Source organism: Oncorhynchus tshawytscha, linkage group LG02, assembly GCF_018296145.1.
Source record: "Oncorhynchus tshawytscha isolate Ot180627B linkage group LG02, Otsh_v2.0, whole genome shotgun sequence".
Classification (NCBI taxonomy): Eukaryota; Metazoa; Chordata; class Actinopteri; order Salmoniformes; family Salmonidae; genus Oncorhynchus; species Oncorhynchus tshawytscha.
The window spans coordinates 67,042,217-67,062,103 of record NC_056430.1 but is presented as its reverse complement, the minus strand read 5'-3'; the positions used below and the strand labels follow the sequence as shown (position 1 = coordinate 67,062,103).

Below are 19,887 nucleotides of genomic sequence, written 5' to 3'. Positions count from 1 at the left end.
ATTGTAGTGGCTAGAACTCACTGATAAAACAAATAATATTTACAGTTCCATCTTGCACATACAAATTCTAGTACTACTATTATTTGTGAGATCCATGAAAATATAATAAACGTTTCAGCTCTTGTAAGTGGACTTTACTGATTAGTAGCGTATCGTTGGCACGCGCTTGATGGAGTGGAGACAGGCGCCCAGTGTCTTCAAGTATTTTACTAGGAGACTGACAACTCTCCTGCTGCTGCACGGCGCTACTGTATAGTCTCTACGTCTTTCATTGGCCGAGGATGAAGTTTCGAGGATAACTCTTCTGTTGAGAAGTCTAGCTGACTGAGATGTGGCTGTATTGTCTTGACTCACAAGTCGATGTGTATTTAATACATTTTGACAGCCACATCAAAGATCAAGGACCAATGTACTTTTTTAATGCTAACATGGCACAATGGCACCTCAATAAATACATTTTAATAGCACGAAGAGGGGTCCTACTTGTTATTTGATGACCAATAGCCTAGCCCGAAAGAATACCTTCACCAACATACTGTACATTTTTGAAGCTCTAGCATATCCAATCCCGGAATTTATTGCTCCCCATCCTTCTTTTTTTAGTGACAAAATGAAAGCAAACATGTTCCAAGCATTGTGACGTTTTAATGATAATTTCAAACGAATTGGGAACTTACAGGTAGCCTAACTGACAAAATAAAAGGAAATACCAACATAAAGCAGCTTAATAGGACGCTGGGCCACCAAGAGCCAGAACAGCTTCAATGCACCTTGGTTGGCATCATTGTGTGTCGTAGAAGTGACGCCATCAAACGTCAGACAATGCCTGCAAAGTGTCTGGAACTCTATTGGAAGGATGCAACCATAGAGATCCCGAGTGTTCTAATTGCTATGGATGGAACACCATTCTTCCACAAATTCCATTTGGTGTTTTGTTGATGGTGGTGAACATAGTGCTAATTATACTAATAGTAAAGACATGTCATTTAACTGTATATTTTTTTATATTACCTTTTCATTTGGCATGAACACAACCAATCATGATATTTTCATCTTATTGTCAAACAAATCCCTTCAAAAAGTAACTATCAGCAAACAGAAAAATGATCACTAAAAATAGAATGTGGTGTATTGAGAAACGTATTATGTGTTAATGAGTTTAGATTTAAAATGGTTGCAAATAGCCAATGGGATTTCCATGCAGGGATTCAGTTATTTGAATTAACAAATGACAATGGGGTTTCCGTTCTGGCATTGAAGTGATTGGATTACGCGATACAAGGGCGGGTAAAGTTCAATGATGGATTGGTGAGTTGGGCTGAAGACACTGTAGAGAGTGGTCGACTGGAATGTGTTATGGTGAACATGAAATAAATCTGTTCCGTTTATTATAAGTCTTCAGCAGAAGAATCCAGCATCTTAGGATGCAACATACGAACATAAATCACCCGAACATAAATATTAGACACTGTTAAGACATTTATGTGGAGATGATATCATTTTATTTGACATTCTGGGAGAAAGTAACTCCCCTACTTCACTCAATTCAGTGCTTCCAAGTTCCATGGATCAAGTAGTTATTTTGATTATATTAATACGAGGAAAATCTGAAAAGTCCCCTGCAGATCCATAAATGTAATAAATTACAACAATAAAATAATAACAAAACTCATAACAGAATGGCAAAAGTATTTAACATTTTGTTACATTACAGCTTTATTCTAAAATGTATTAAATAAATACAAAAAAAATACACACAATACCCCCATAATGACAAAGAGAAAACAGGTTTAGAATTTTAGCAAATGTATTAAAAATAAAAAACAGAAAAACCTTACATAAGTATTCAGACCCTTTGCTATGAGACTCGAAATTGAGCTCAGCTGCATCCTGTTTCCATTGATCATCCTTGAGATGTTTTTACAACATGATTGGAGTCCACCTGTGGTAAATTCAATTGATTGGCCATGATTTGGAAAGGCACACACCTGTCAATATAAGGTCCCACAGTTGACAGTGCATATCAGAGCAAAAACCAAGCCATGAGGTTGAAGAAATTGTCTGTAGAGCTCTGAGACAGGATTGTGTTGAGGCACAGATCTGGTGAAAGGTACTAACAAAAATTCTGCAGCATTGAAGGTCCCCAAGAACACAGTGGCCTTCATCATTCTTAAATGAAATAAGTTTGGATCCACCAAGACTCTTCCTAGAGCTGGCCATCCGGCCAAACTGAGCAATCGGAGGAGAAGGGCCTTGGTCAGGGAGGTGACCAAGAACCCTATGGACACTAACAGAGCTCCAGAATTCCTCTGTGGAGATGGGAGAACCTTCCAGAATTGACAATCATCTCTGCAGCATTCCACCAATCAGGCCTTTATGGAAAAGTCGCCAGACGGAAGCCAGTCCTCAGTAAAAGGCACATGACAGCCCACTTGGAGTTTGTCAAAAGGCACCTAAAGACCCTCAGACCATGAAAAACAAGATTCTCTGGTCTGATGAAGATGTGAATGCTCATCCCAGAATCGTTTCATGTGTCTGTTTTCAAAGGATGGAGCTGAGAACATGAACAACTTCACAGTTAAGAACACTATAACAACGTGAGGGACTTCTATTTAAGTCAGAAAATGATACTCATATGATAGGTAAGATATACATAACCCTGCAGAAAGCCTATCTCTTAGAAAAAAATATAAACTATTGGAACCAAGACATAAAAATAACTGATATTGGCACAGATGAAAAGAGTGTTGGAACATAACTAGGTACAGCGGTAGCCTTTTGTGGGCCCTAAGCGAGATTTGGTTGAGAGGCATTTTCACCAAGTGGGCAAACAAAATGTGTGAAATATGCACGTTTTTTATGTTTTTTTCCTGCAATTCTACACATTTTGCAATGGGGCGTAGAGAAAATGTTGCAGTTCTATAACACATTTCATGCAATTCTACCTATTTTGCCATGGTGCAGAGATTTTACAGTTTTAAAGCAAGTTTTCTGCAGTTCTACACATTTTTGCCATAGGACGGAGAGCACATGTAAACAATTGTATTATTTCATGCAATTCTACACATTTTGCCATGACTTATGCCATGTTAATGGTATGTGAGTGAGAGTGACTGTTACGGATTCCGCCGGTACTGCTGCTCATTCCGTGCACCAGCTCCGGAGGTCTATATCACCGGCCTCTAGGTGTCACTGAACTGTTTCATTACGCACACCTGGTTCCCATTCCCCCTCATTAGTAATTGTATATATGTGCCCTCTGTTCACATTGTCTTGTCGGTTACTGTTCCCATGTCCGTTGGTCTTGTGAGTACCTGTGCTTTGTGTACTTGTTATTAGGGGTCTTGTCCCGTGTGTTGTTGGGCACTCGTTATTAGGGGTCTTGTCCCGTGTGTTGTTGGGCACTCGTTATTACGGGTCTTGTCCCGTGTGTTGTTGGGCACTCGTTATTACGGGTCTTGTCCCGTGTGTTGTTGGGCACTTGTTATTACGGGTCTTGTCCCGTGTGTTGTTGTGCACTCGTTATTACGGGTCTTGTCCCGTGTGTTGTTGTGCACTCGTTATTACGGGTCTTGTCCCGTGTGTTGTTGTGCACTCGTTATTACGGGTCTTGTCCCGTGTGTTGTTGTGCACTCGTTATTACGGGTCTTGTCCCGTGTGTTGTTGTGCACTCGTTATTACGGGTCTAGTCCCGTGTGTTGTTGTGCACTCGTTATTACGGGTCTAGTCCCGTGTGTTGTTGTGCACTCGTTATTACGGGTCTAGTCCCGTGTGTTGTTGGGCACTCGTTATTACGGGTCTTGTCCCGTGTGTTGTTGGGCACTCGTTATTACGGGTCTTGTCCCGTGTGTTGTTGTGCACTCGTTATTACGGGTCTTGTCCCGTGTGTTGTTGTGCACTCGTTATTACGGGTCTTGTCCCGTGTGTTGTTGTGCACTCGTTATTACGGGTCTAGTCCCGTGTGTTGTTGTGCACTCGTTATTACGGGTCTAGTCCCGTGTGTTGTTGTGCACTCGTTATTACGGGTCTAGTCCGTGTGTTGTTGTGCACTCGTTATTACGGGTCTAGTCCCGTGTGTTGTTGTGCACTCGTTATTACGGGTCTAGTCCCGTGTGTTGTTGTGCACTCGTTATTACGGGTCTAGTCCCGTGTGTTGTTGTGCACTCGTTATTACGGGTCTAGTCCCGTGTGTTGTTGTGCACTCGTTATTACGGGTCTAGTCCCGTGTGTTGTTGTGCACTCGTTATTACGGGTCTAGTCCCGTGTGTTGTTGTGCACTCGTTATTACGGGTCTAGTCCCGTGTGTTGTTGTGCACTCGTTATTACGGGTCTAGTCCCGTGTGTTGTTGTGCACTTGTTATTACAGGTCTAGTTCCGTGTGTTGTTGTGCACTTGTTATTACAGGTCTAGTCCCGTGTATTTATTGGAGGTATTACCTGGCTCTGTTGTTTGGGTTACATCCCTGTGTTTTTGTATACGTGTTTGTTTTGGTCTTCTTCCCTATGCCTTTCATGGCATGTTGTATTTTTGGGTGGAGTATTAAAACCCCCTATTACGTATTCCTGCGCCTGTCTCCAATCATTTATACACCGTGACAGTGAATAACAAAATCAATGGGGGCCCCCTGGAGGTCAGGGACCCAGGCACATGTCCTGCATGCCCGGTCGGTATTCGGACATGATTACTACAATTAAAAACTTGTTAGCTGACATGGCTAATTGTCAGTGACTGGCAAAACAAACTTGCACCTTGTGCAATTCTACTATCCTCGACTGAGTTCCAAAACAAGCGACCGTTAATATTGCTTATGCCTGGAGCCGGCCTGTAACTAAACTAATGTACAGAATTGAATATACAAAAGACAAAATGTGCACATTGTACATCATAAAAGCAGAGTCATGTCTTAAGTGCAAAACTAACAGTGACTCAATGATTAATGCCTTCTGCAGTGCTATAATAGCCAAAAGTTATGGAGTTAGAAAGTTGGCTGTCAGAAGTTTTACAATATAAATGTACTTTTAGTCCGTCTATATGCCCATTTCAAGACATGGCATATGAGGGTGCGATGAGATACCCAATGGGTTGGTCAGTATTTTTCTCGTCAATCATTTTTTTTAAACTAGGAGATCTGAGGTACCGGAATGCATTTGAACAAAATCACCTTTATAATAAAGCATTGCATACATGTCATCACATTTGCGTAGTGGCATAGAGCAGTAGTAGTAGAGGAATTTACCGAAGTTACACACATGGGGAAAAAATGTTGTGGTCTAGTGTCCGATAAATGTCGTGCCTTTTATAAACGCATTTCATGCAATTCCACGTCGTCTTACTTGACTGGAGACTTTGGCATAATTGTTTAAAATTCCGCGTTTAAAAAAAACGTGGAATTAGGAGTTGGGAAATCTCCGACTTCAGTGTGTTCAAGACAACTGGGAAAGCAGGGAAAAACGATTTCCTACTGGAAAAATTCGTTCATCCAACTCGCTACAATATGAGGAAAAAATTATAGTCCTAAAAATGCATTCCAGTTTCACTGATTTACCCAATGATGCACAACTCGCGTGCTGGTGAGGGCATATGAGCTCATGGCAAAAGCCTTTCTCTGTCTCGCTTTACTTTGTAAAACAATATTTGGTACCCTTACAGCTTTCCAACCTGCAATTGAATGTAACGGTTCTCGTTTGGTGAAGGAGAGTCGGACCAAAATGCGGCGTGTAGATTGCGATCCATGTTTAATCAACAAAACGTAAAACACGAATCAATACAAAAACTACAAAAAAACAACAAACGTGGAAACGTAACGAAAACCGAAACAGCCCTATCTGGTGAAACCACAGAGACCGGAACAAGGACACTAAGGACAATCACCCACGACAAACTCAAAGAATATGGCTGCCTAAATATGGTTCCCAATCAGAGACAACGATAAACACCTGCCTCTGATTGAGAACCACTCCAGACAGCCATAGACCTTGCTAGATCACCCCACTAGCTACAATCCCGATATATACACACCACATACAAAAACCCATGCCACACCCTGGCCTGACCCAATACATGAAGATAAACACAAAATACTTCGACCAGGGTGTGACATTGAAGACAATTTGAAATATTGCGAAAGGCCAGTTTTGTCTGCATGTTCTTTGTTCACTGACAGATTTGCTGCGTGTTCCCGGCTATAGGTTATGCCTTGTTATTGGGCTGCACTCAGCAGTTAGGCTATTTTTTTAAATAAGCTATTTGTCTGTGGCTAAATATCTCGTGGTGTAGTAGGCTATTTTGAATTATTTCATTTATTTCTGAACAGCCACAGAAACTCTATAACGTTGGCACATTTATTTCAATTTATCAGGACGTCCAGCATTTATCGGACGTCCAGCATTGCCATCAGCAACCCCCTGGTGGGTGGGGGTTGCTGATGGCAATGCTGGACGTCCGATGTCTGTAGTGTTGCAGGGTAGTAAGCATGATGGGATGTTAATTGCTTAATTCACTCAGGAACCACACCTGTGTGGAAGCACCTGCTTTCAATATATTTTGTATCCCTCATTTATTCAAGTGTTTCCATTATTTTGGCAATTATCTGTATGGAGCCTATCAAATTATCAGCATATTTTTTCTCCTGTATCATTTCACAATTTATTCAAATTTTGTACCACTAGATGGCCCAGTAGTCCCTGCTATGGAGTCCCTACACCTTATGACACATCTACAACATGTGAGGTCTAGAGCCAAACTAAATGTTGTCTTCTACTCTTCACACATGCATATTCATACAAAAGTGTGTGTTTGTGTGTGTGTGTGTGTGTGTGTGAGAGAGAGAGATCTTTAGAAAACAAAAATATAATTACTTGACACATTGGAAAGCACTAACCAAAGAAACAGCAAACTGGAATGATATTTGACCCTAAACAAAGAGTAGTACACAGTGGCAGAATACCTGATCACTGTGACTGAATGAAGGAATATTCAAAATGAAGGAATATTCAGTTTCCACAAAATGAGATGCACTTTCTAACCGTTTGCCAAATGTATGTCTTATTTTTGTTATTTGTTTAACCTTTATTTAACAAGGCAAGTCAGTTAAAGAACAAATTCTTATTTACAATGACAGCCTACTAAAAGGCAAAAGGCCTCTTGCGGGGACGGGGGCTGGGTTTAAAAATACATTCAATAAAAATATAGGACAAAACACACATCACGACAAGAGAGACAACACTACACTACATAAAGAGATACCTAAGACAACAACATAGCAAGGCAGCAACACATGACAACACAGCATGGTAGCAACACAACATAACAACAACATGGAAGCAACACCACATGGCAGCAGCACAACATGGTACCAGCACAAAACATGGTGCAAACATTATTGGGCATTGACAACAGCATAAAGGGCAGGAAGGTAGAGACAACAGTACATCACGCAAAGCAGCCACAACTGTCAGTAAGAGTGTCCATGATTGAGTCTTTGAATGAAGAGATTGAGATAAAACTGTCCAGTTTGAGTGTTTGTTGCAGCTCGTTCCAGTTGCTAGCTGCAGCGAACTGAAAAGATGAGCGACCCAGGGATGTGTGTGCTTTGAGATGACCAGTTAACAGAGGAGTCTAGAGTGCAGTGATAAGGAGCATTGCCAATGCCAATTAGAGACACATTTCCCTCAGATTACACAGACCCACAAAGAATTTGAAAACAAATCCTATTTTGATAAACTCCCATATCTATAAGGTTAAATACCACACACAGTGTGCCATCACAGCAGCAAGATTTGTGACCAGTTGCCACAAAAGGGCAACCAGTGAAGCAAAAAAGCCATTTTAAATACAAACAATACTCATCTGTCTATTTATTTCCCATTTTGTTCTTAAACTACTTTCGCATTGTTACAACACTGTGCATAGCCAGATGTATAACATTTGAAATGTCTCTATTCTTCAAGAAACTTTTGAGAGTTTAATGTTTACTGTTCTGATTGTTTATTTCACTTTTGTGTATCATGTATTCCACTTGCATTGGCAATCTGAACATGTTACCCATGCCAATAAAGCCCTTTGAATTGCATAGAGAGAGAGACAAAGCCATCACCTACAGAGAGATGAACCTGGAGAAGAATCCCCTAAGCAAGCTGGTCCTAGGGCTCTGTTCACAAACACACTTCACAGAGCCCCAGGACAGCAACACAATTAGACCCAACCAAATCATGAGAAAACAAAAAGATAATTACTTGACACATTGGAAAGAATTACAAAAAAACAGAGCAAACTAGAATGCTATTTGGCCCGAAACAGAAACACAGAATACCTGACCACTGTGACTGACCCAAACTTAAGGAAAACAGACTCAGTGAGCATAGCCTTTCTATTGAGAAAGGCCGCCGTAGGCAGACCTGGCTCTCAAGAGAAGACAGGCTGTGTGCACACTGCCCAGAAAATGAAGTGGAAACTGAGCTGCACTTCCTAACCTCCTGCCCAATGTATAACCATATTAGAGACACATATTTCCCTCAGATTTCACAGATCCACAAAGAATTTGAAAACAAACCCGATTTTGATATACTCCCATATCTACTGGGTGAAATACCACAGTATGCCATCACAGCAGCAAGATGTGTGACCTGGTGCCACAACAAAAGGGCAACCAGTGAAGAACAAACACCATTTTAAATAGAACCCATATTTATGCTTATTTATTTTCTCTTTTGTACTTTAACCATTTGTACATTGTTACAACACTGTGTATTTATACATAATATGACATTTGTAATGTCCTGATTCCTTTGGAACTTCTGGGAGTGTAATGTTTACTGTTCGTTTTTATTGTTTATTTCACTTTTGTATATTATCTACTTCACTTGCTTTGGCAATGTTAACATATGTTTCCCATGCCAATAAAGCCCCTTGAATTTAATGTAATTTAATTGAGAGCGTGAGAGAGAGAAGTGGAACAGGGGAGTGGGATCATTTCTGTGCAGATTTAAGTATTCCCAAAATGTCGCGATAGGAAGCTTCCTATATACAGAGCTCACTTTCTAGGAAGTGGATAGCTTACTAATAACACGTGTTTGTAGAATTTCAAGGGATAGCAAGTAGAAACAAGGTAACATTAAATGTAGGTAGGTGGACTAGGCCTAGGAGACCTGAATAGTTTCACTTTAGCTTCATGCAAGTCCTGGTGTACCGTCGTTCACTTTTTTGAAATGATGTAGCCTATATTCTTGTTTAATTAGCCTACATTGTAGGACTAGCACAACAATAGCCTAATAGTCGTATCTTCGTCATCTTTCTTGTGTTGGAGCTAAAGTAGGCCTACAAGTCTCCTTTCTAAGTTTTAGCAATTGTGACAACTAGGTTACTTTTAACTTTGTAACAAACTGTTGCTTGTCAAACTTGGAAACAATCAATTTATTGCATTGTTACAACTATCGCAGGTCTTTGTTTTTATTCCCCAATGTTTCACTCGAATGAGCTGGACATTTATACAAAATATTGATGTAGGCTAATGGCAAGGGAAGAGGGCAGAAAACATTGTACCAGACACAAAACGATTTTGAGTCGAAATGAGACATTCTACATTTAGCTCGAGTTGAGTCATCAACCACATCTGCCTGTCAAACATCCTCTACAAGGCGTGTAAATTAGCAATCCCATTGGTTTTGCACAGCTACAGTACACCTATTGGATATGACAGTATTCTCACATCCGATTGGTCAAATTGTGGAGATGATGTGCTGTAGTTGGTCTGAGGAAACGTCAATCAGATTATATCCTTCCTCCTCTTATTGTGCGAGCCTCAGAATGCTAGTGTTGTCTGTGGGCGCGGCATCACATCACAAGCTATCATATTAGTGCGTTGTTTTTCGGTGTTGGTTAATGTTGCTTTACTGCTACATAGTCTCAAGTTCTCTATCTGCGTTCTTATTCACAGGTTTGTAGCGGCGTGCAGCGAGTGAGGGTATTTGCGCTACTCGGAGTGACTGGTCAGACCAGGGGGAAAACGGGACCGGAGCTTTTCTGGGGTTTTTTTTCTGACATTGTTAATAATTTTCATAATTCCTTGGAGGAATAAACTCCATTGAAATACTTCAGAAGGGTACTTGTGCGTTCCTCAACACCGCATACAAGTGTTCCAACAATCCTCACCATGGAGGCCATTGCCAAATACGATTTCAAAGCCACTGCAGATGATGAGTTGAGTTTTAAACGTGGAGAGACGTTGAAGGTAAGCAGCCAATTGTTTCACTGTTTATATTCTTAAGAAATGTGTCAGGGACAGCATGTTCCTAACTGATTAAAGGCCTAGTTATTACACTATTTGTAATAGCCTGTTACCTTTTTTGTTGTTGGTCATTTTGTGTCTTCATATTAGACACTCCTGCACAGTTAACTGGTCTTAAGGACATGATCTAAAAACGTGTAAACAGTAAGTTCCCTAATTCACTTTAATTGGTCGATATTCAATAACAAAGTATTTTCCAAGAGATATTACCTTGTCATTTCAAAGGTATATTTATTATGATAGGCCTACAGAAGGAGAGGGAATAGAACGGAATATAATATAAATAAAAAAATGTTGTAGGGGTGTTGTCCTTTGGTTCCAACACATTTGAATGAGGCGCAGCTAATGTCTTTGTCAATGGCAAGTCATATGGTAATCGGTGTCACGTTTTCAAGGAAAAGTTCAGCGATTGTTTCCGTACAGATATGGAAAAGGATACCACTGATAACCTTTGGCAGGACACGATTCTGTCTTTCTCACATCCTATAACAAGCATCCTATATTGTATGCCACATATTACACGCGGTCATCATTTTGTGTGGAGAACCAGAATGAGCAACCCCAAAATTAGTCTTCGTAGCCTATATGACAATCATTTTTAGAGTCAAATAAATGCTAAAAGAGGAGTCAGAATGCTATGGTAAGTAACCCTACCCATAGTTGGTTAAAAACGACGCTTAAGCTCTTCCATCAAATCCTTTATTTATCCTCAGTAGTTCAGCAATATTGGACTTCTTCTGTGGTTAAGTAGGCTATGTGATAATGCTGAAACAGGAAGTCTCCAGTATCATCCTTGACTTCTATACATTTTTCCTCACTCAGAGAGTCAGAAATGGAGAGGGAGAAGGAAAGAGAGCAGAGAGAGAGTGAAAGAGAGAGGATGAGCTGGCAGTATGTTTACAACCACACCCCTTCCCTTGCTGAGATTATGACAGCTCCTTCATTTCAGTGTCAGAACAGTACTTTAACAGCTCTGCTTCAAGACATGCTATAATGGTTATAAAAGCTCTATTATAGCTTAACTTTTTTTGCGGCATAACTGCACGCTGACACGACTGCCTGCACTGCAATCATAATACTGGTGTCAGTTCGGGTTAAAACCATATGCAAAAAAAAAAAAACAGCAGTAAAGAGAAGATTGAGAGTGAAGTGTGTGTCTCTGATGTAAATGGCTGGTTGTGGTTGTGTGCAATCTTGTCTTCTTTCCAGCTCCCTCTCTCCACTGGTGTTTTGAGAACGGTCTGGCCCTGGTCTTGGCTCACCCTCCCTCCCCTGTTCTCCTCTACTCCGGCAATGTACCCCGGCAACGCCGCGTTCAGAGGCAGAAACAGATCTGGCGAACCAGGACAGGAATACACATTCATATCTCCTCAAGAGAAATATCAGTTGTAGATGTTCACACTAGACAGGAACATATCTGATCATGTGGCTTTAAGAGAAATATGGCCGCGAGCTGTGAAAACGGTGAACACGGTTGAAACGGTGAACAAAGTTATCAGTCAATTTGTTGCCTACTGACTTAACAAGTCTGTAATTGTCCAAGAGGAATATCTGAAGGACGATTGGTGCGATTGCCGATCAGTGATAGGAGGCATGTGAGTGCAGGCTATACTGCGTACAGTATACACTAGTCTAAGTAACTTTTACTATCCGTATAGTACATTCTGTCATCCAAACTAATGGATGTCCCTCCCTCCTGTATTAGCCAAGCTTTTAGCCGGCTTGACAATGACCATAGCATTTGGCAAGACAGCACAAACCAATCTGGAAGCAGGCTATATTCTAACAGCCAAGTCAATAGATTTCTTTCTCGTGTTAGCTGATTTGTTCACAGAAATGAAGCTCAATGGAGAGCGAACTTTCTTTATCACAGCGCTGTAGAAGGGGATGGGGGAGTATGCCAGGCAGCTTACTCCATCCCCCTGGGCTTTAGGCTTCGCTCGCTCAGCGGGCACCACATAATAAATATTAATCGTCCAAGAGTGTGGTGTGTGGCAACAGCTTGCCGGTAAAAACACTACTACACCCGAGGCTATTATTTTTTTTCCTTCCCCCTGCTCGGTTTTTTCTGCATAGCGCAGCATGCATGAACTCCGCCCGGAGTTGCGAAAGGGTTCTGTTGAGTTGAGTTCCGTTCTTGCAACTTCCTGGGACTGCTCTGCTGATGCAGTCTTGGCTCTTCTGAGTTCAGAGAGGGAGGGAAGGAGAGAGGGAGAATCTGGAGGGGATTCAGGAACGTCGGCAGTGATCCTATCCCTCCTTTCCTAATTGAATTCTGACCATGGAGGGAGGATGGGGCTCTTTGGCACTGTTCTCAGGGCCCATGGGCGGCCTCTTCTTAACCACACACTTCAAAGCTTCTGGCCTGGCACTGGGTTTTTAGCTCCAGTACTGTTCCAGCATGTACTATTACACAAGTGTTGTTACAGGGTATTTAGTCAAGTGGCTCTTATGAAGTAGGTCTACTCTCTTGATGAACTGAGCTCTTATGGAATAAGCCTACTGTCTTGGTGAATTGCTGAGAATTAGAATACAGCCAATGCGTGACGTGCCATGTCCATGATCGATTTAGCTCGGTTCTTGAGATCCCCTTACAATACAGGGGACATTAAGTCCTCATGGATATTTTTAGAGATCTGTGAAGATGAGAGATTATTTCCTCTGAATATGTAGGGTAACTCCCCCATCCCTCACTTTACAAAGGGTGGAGGAGTTTATTCTCTGGTATTGAGTTGTCAGGAAGAGAAGCATGTCAGAAATAAATAACGCTTACTGAACAGAAGTCTTGTCTTGTTTTTTGTGTTACTCGACATCAAGACATCTCGGTTTTTCTCGCATTTTGAAGGGCAGGAGAGGAGACCTCCGTTTTTATTTGGGGAAGTTTTTTTGTTGGATAGACATTCAATGGCTCTGGGGCACGCAATCTCTCTTTCTCTCTCTCGTTCTCTATTTCTCTCTTTCTTTCTTTTTTCTGTCAACTGAGGCCGCAGCACAAAAGCCGGGCAGCATCAGGTCTAAATTTAGCCTGCAAGGAGTGGAAAGAAAAACCATCTGAGACAGGAACCTGGCCAAGGGCTGCGTGTCTGACGGAGAAGCCCAAAGAGAATGGAGCATCACTCTGGTCAAACAAAGGAGAAGAAGGAAACAACAAACAGCTTTGGTCTCAAGTGTCTGGCTAAATAGTTTTTAGGGAAGTAGCAGCACCGTAGCCTGGTCCCAGATTAGTTTTTTGCTGTATAGCCAAATCCTGTGGCCATTGTCAATGCCATTTGGCTAAGGCTATACAGCACAGATCTCATGCCTGCAAGGTCACACTTTGGCTCTTTGACTTTTTGGTGCCAACCCACGGACACCAGAAGTCTGTGTTCCGAGCTGGCAGTCAAGCACAGAAGGATAAACCAAGAGAGAGCGAGGGAGAGAAAGAAAGCACTCCACTCCGCTCTCCCAGAATGCCAGAGGCAGCGGGAGTCTAAAACGGGATGTACTGTGAATGTACAGTGAAGGACAGACAGCGTCTGCCAACGCTATCTAGTGAACTGAACTCATTCCCATCGTGGATGCTAACCTGCTAGGTTTCTTAGGAGCTTATACACCAGAAGCTGCGTCCTATGGGTCACTTATGTCATATGCATGATAGGTTCTTCTGCCATTTGACCATAGCCATTCTTTGTGTCTATTTATGAGTGTGTATGCTTGCGTGTGCACCTGCATGTGTGGGTGACACTGACTCCTTTGACAGGATCAAATGTACAGTGTATCAACTCTCCCATTACAAGGTGAAATCACCACCCGATGCAGATGAGTGTCAAGACAAGGGCGATGGAAGGAAAGACAATAATTGACACACATTGACTATCCCCATTGAGAGAAGAACAGCACAATCATTCATCCATCTGCTCTTCTCTGTCACAGATCTTGTCCTTCTCTTTGTCCTCCAGAAGGAGGAAATGGAGGTGAGGGATGCGGCTGGCTGCACTCCTCCATCTCTCCTCTGTTCCCTTCATCCCTCGTTCACTTCATCCTGCCTATTGGGGAGGGAGGGAGAGGGAGCGAGAGTAATCTAAACAAACAAACTAGCAGGTCCTATGTCACAGCTTGTGACCTGCTAGAGGTGCTAAAGAAGACAGAGGGAGAACAGGCCTAAAGTAAACCCACAATCCTGTGCCGGGCTTCTCTCTCGTCACCTCCTGTCACCGTGTACAGAGTTACAGTATATTAACTTATCAATTACAGGGCAGGAAAACAAAGCATGACGAAGAAAGAGAGAGTGGGATGGCAGAAGGAGAGGTAGACTAGTGTTTATAAACCTTTGTGTTGCCTTACTACGCGATAGACCCAAGTTTAACAACCCAAACACCGGACCTAAATTGGTAGAACAAGGGTCTTTTCAAGAATTAAACCAGGTTAGGTTTGTGAACTAATGTCCGGGTGTTCTAACAAATCGTGCACTCCCCCAAGGCTAAGTTAGGATGTTCTAACAAATCGTGCACTCCCCCAAGGCTAAGTTAGGATGTTCTAACAAATCGTGCACTCCCCCAAGGATAAGTTAGGATGTTCTAACAAATCGTGCACTCCCCCAAGGATAAGTTAGGATGTTCTAACAAATCGTGCACTCCCCAAGGATAAGTTAGGATGTTCTAACAAATCGTGCACTCCCCAAGGATAAGTTAGGATGTTCTAACAAATCGTGCACTCCCCCAAGGCTAAGTTAGGGTGTTCTAACAAATCGTGCACTCCCCCAAGGCTAAGTTAGGATGTTCTAACAAATCGTGCACTCCCCCAAGGCTAAGTTAGGATGTTCTAACAAATCGTGCAATCCCCTCAGTACAATGGCAAATACAGTACAAACATTTTTGCCCCCCCCCACCTGCGGCTACTGCAGCATGGATGATGCTTATTACCCTTGGAAGTGAATCTGACCTAATTACAGTATGAGATCGTCTGACTGGAGGGCTGGCAGTGCACACATGCACAGAGAGAGAGACACACACACCGAGTTGTCACACTGTAGCTTTGAAAAGTTTACTGCTACTGTCTGACCCAGTCGTAAGGCCAAAGGCTGCTCTTATTACCCCTGTGTTCAGGGACCTTCGCTTTGAAGCCATCCTGGAGCCTTGCTTCCTTGTTTTCCTGCTTGTCCTCCTGCGTGGTTTGGGATGGGTAGATGCCGAGTTTGCTCCATTTCTGTTGGGAATGACTAAATCTAAGGAACGAGGGATTTTAAACTTTCAGGAGAAGAGAAAAGAGTGTCTATCTTCTCAGGTGTGTTCAGAACTTTCCAGGCCTCACAACTTGCCAGATAGTTTCATTTTGCACGGGTTGACTTCACCCAGTTGTAATTCTGTCCAGGGCTACAGTAGTTGAGGCTCACTACAACACACTCCCTACTGCTCTTTAGCTAAGAGTGTGATCATGGGCCCGACAGTGTGAAAAGCAAAACATGGTTTCCTGTCACATCTAATGCTGTTCTTGACTCTCAGCTTCACAACCATATTTTTTATTTGTTTTATTTAATTAGGCAAGTCAGTTAAGAATAAATTCTTATTTACAATGACGGCCTAGGAACTGTGGGTTAACTGCCTCGTTCAGGGGCAGAATGACAGATTTTCACCTTGTCAGCTCAGGGATTCGATCTAGCAACCTTTCGGTTACTGGCCCAACGAATCTAACCACTAGGCTACCTGCCACCCCGCCCTTGGCCTAGGGGGAGTGCAAGTAGATACGCACACACACACACACACACACACACACACACACACACACACACACACACACACACACACACACACACACACACACACACACACACACACACACACACACACACACACACACACGAAACAGTGTAAAGCACACCGAAACAGTGTAGAGAACACATGCACACAGACACACACACACTAAACTAATCCGCAGTAGGACTAGCTTGGGCTGTTCAACATTGTTTTTCGTCAAAGCTGCGATCCTAACACCGCTCTGTCTAATGCCTCGGAAACAACCCTCTCCCACACCTCTCTCTCACACCACACACAGCCTCTCACCCTCTCTCCAGTGCTGTTTCAAAGATCCATCTCTAAGCCCAGTCAAATGCTTTAACCATTGATTAAACCTAAACCTGCCTTCTCCCATGTGGACAGACCATAGAATACAATACCCTGGCCTGTTAGCTCAATACGGATGGCTTCCTAACTAGAAGCTTTGTTTTCCCTCCCTCCCCTAAACAGGCTAAATTCTCACTATTTATATAGTTCAGGGGACTGGAGGGAACAGGCTAAATTCTCACTGCAGGATTATTTACTGGTTTGCTTCAACTCCAGGAAAAGCGTAATTGTTTCAGGAACCGTGTGTGTGCGCGCGTGTGTGTGTGATAGGGAGATAAATGAAGCCATCTCCTCTCTCCCTCTTCTCTCCCATCCTGTAATTTGGTCGTCGCGATGGAACACAATTCCATCAACATGATGAGCATGAAAATACCCATAACTTTTGCTTATGTGGTTGCCAAAGTGTCATTTCCATGTTGTATGGCTTCTGGAACTGCAAAATATGGTTATTTTGTTTGAATGGGCACAGAAACGGTTGTAACGGGATCGTTACAATATCGTAACTATTACTTCTCAGAGGAAACTCATTAGAAACCCTCAACAGAAACTCTGGGTATAGACTAGAGTTTGGGTATAACCAGAGATAATGGATATAATGATGGGATTACGCGTCTACCCCCTAACAATGGGATTCGTTATCCACAGAGCGGAATGGCAGTGTCACGGCCTTCCTCCTCTTCATCTGAAGAGGAGAGGCGAGAAGGATCAGAGGACCAATATGCGGCGTGGTATGTGTTCATAGTGAATTTTAATAAAGAGAACACTGAACACTATACAAAAGAGTAACAAAAAACAATAAACCAAATACGACCGTGAAGCTACAAATCAGACCTGTGCTGACACAAGCCATCAACATAGACAATCACCCACAAACAAACAGTGCAACCCAGGCTACCTAAGTATGATTCTCAATCAGAGACAACTAATGACACCTGCCTCTGATTGAGAACAATACTAGGCCGAAACATAGAAATCCCCAAATCATAGAAAATCAAACATAGACTGCCCACCCAACTCACGCCCTGACCATACTAACTAAATACAAAACAAAGAAAATAAAGGTCAGAACGTGACAGTACCCCCCCCAAAGGTGCGGACTCCGGCCGCAAAACCTTGACCTATAGGGGGGGGTCTTTGTGGGTGTCTGTCCGCGGTGGCGGCTCTGGCGCGGGACGCGGAGCCCACTTCACCATTGTCTTAGTCCGCCTTATTGTCCGCCTCCGTGGCTTTCTCACCATGGCCACCCTTCTCAATGACCCCACTGGACAGAGGGGCAGCTCGGGACAGAGGTGGGACAGCTGCTCGGGACAGAGGTGGGACAGCTGCTCGGGACAGAGGTGGGACAGCTGCTCGGGACAGAGGTGGGACAGCTGCTCGGGACAGAGGTGGGACAGCTGCTCGGGACAGAGGTGGGACAGCTGCTCGGGACAGAGGTGGGGCAGCTGCTCGGGACAGAGGTGGGGCAGCTGCTCGGGACAGAGGTGGGGCAGCTGCTCGGGACAGAGGTGGGGCAGCTGCTCGGGACAGAGGTGGGGCAGCTGCTCGGGACAGAGGTGGGGCAGCTGCTCGGGACAGAGGTGGGGCAGCTGCTCGGGACAGAGGGACAGCTGCTCGGGACAGAGGGGCAGCTGCTCGGGACAGAGGGGCAGCTGCTCTGGCCTGAAGGTACTATGTTCATCTGTACAAACAATAGTGCGCAAGTTTAAACACCATGGGACCACGCAGCCGTCATTCTGCTCAGGAAGGAGACACGTTCTGTCTCCTAGAGATGAACGTACTTTGGTGTGAAAAGTGCAAATCAATCCCAGAACAACAGCAAAGGACCTTGTGAAGATGCTGTAGGAAACAGGTACAAAAGTATCTATATCCACAGTAAAATGAGTCCTATATCGACATAACCTGAAAGGCCGCTCAGCAAGGAAGGAGCCACTGCTCCAAAACCGCCATAAAAAAGCCAGACTCACATGGGGACAAAGATCATACTTTTTGGAGAAATTACCTCTGGTCTGATGAAACATAAATAGAACTGTTTGGCCATAATGACCATCGTTATGTTTGGAGGGGAAAGGGGGAGGCTTGCAAGCCGAAGAACACCATCCCAACTATGAAGCACGGGGGTGGCAGCATCATGTTGTGGGGGTGCTTTGCAGCAGGAGTGACTGGTGCACTTCACAAAATAGATGACATCACGAGGTAAGGAAAATTATGTGGATATATTGAAGTAATATATGAAGACATCAATCAGGAAGTTAAAGCTTGGTCGCAAGTGGGTCTTCCAAATGGACAATGACCCCAAATTTCCTTCCAAAATTGTGGCAAAATGACCTAATGACAACAAAGTCAAGGTATTTGAGTGGACATCACAAAGCCCTGACCTCAATCCTACAGAAAATGTGTGGGCAGAACTGAAAAATGGTGTGCGAGCAAGGAGACCTACAAACCTGACTCAGTTACACCAGCTCTGTCAGGAATGGGCCAAAATTCATGCAACTTATTGTGGCAAGCTTGTGGAAGGCTACCTGAAACGTTTGACCCACGTTAAACAATTTAAGGCAATGCTACCAAATACTAATTGAGTGTATGTAAACTTCTGACCCACTGGGAATGTGATGAAAGAAATAGAAGCTGAAATAAATAATTTTCTCTACTATTATTATGACATTTCACATTCTTAAAATAAATTGGTGATCTTAACTGACCTAAGACAGAATTTTTACTAGGATTAAATATCAGGAATTGTGAAAAACTGAGTTTAAATGTATTGGCTAAGGTGTATGTAAACTTCCGACTTCAACTGTATGTCATGTGGCCTTGTGGTGTGTGTCTGAGAGTAACCGGGGGAGAGAGAAGGCAACCATGTTGACTTGAAGTGGTAGGCTTTTTGCTCGTTATTCAACTCATCTGATTACATAGTATCTGTCTTGACTGCATCAACTGAGAGAAACTAGCTTAGCTTGCTAGCTAACGTTAGCTAGGCTAATTGAGACTACATAACTTTAGCTGTGTGCTTTCCATTCCTTTCTATAGCAAATAACAACTACATTCAGAGTATTAAGTGGCAGCCTACCTGTTGGCTCTTGGTGTTGTAGCCTGTCTTTCTCATTTAACTTTTAGTTTTGTCATTTTAATTCCATTGACTAGCCTAGATATCTGCCACACGGAGCGGAGCATCTATCTATGACTGTAGCCTAGTGCCGGTTTGATGACTTCAGAACAGTACTTCCACTGGTAGTGACTGAGTGAAGGAAATGCGACTGTTAAACTGCTATGGAATGAAAGTCCAGCTTCAGTACTCCTCCACTTTGAACCACAACCAGAGGATGGGTATATTACGGGCATATTGTTTTTCTGCTGTTCTCATTTGTTGCTCATATGGTAAGTACATATTTGTTGCACAAGAAATATAAGGAAAGCTATTACTGCCACCAGTACAGGCATTGTGAAAAACACAAGGCTCGTCGTCAATGAATTGAGTGATATCCGTTGTCAGTTTCTGATGTGCGC

General features: G+C 43.0%; 1 protein-coding gene across 1 annotated transcript in view; it reads left to right on the top strand.

Moving 5' to 3' along the window:
• Positions 1-9,793: 9,793 nt before the first annotated feature.
• LOC112264096 (growth factor receptor-bound protein 2) overlaps positions 9,794-19,887 on the top strand; it is a 47,078-nt gene continuing 36,984 nt past the window's right edge. Inside the window, exon 1 of the mRNA XM_042303422.1 lies at positions 9,794-10,228. Coding sequence (XP_042159356.1) covers positions 10,151-10,228 — 78 coding nt within the window. The 5' untranslated portion in view covers positions 9,794-10,150. The remainder of the gene's footprint in view (positions 10,229-19,887) is intronic.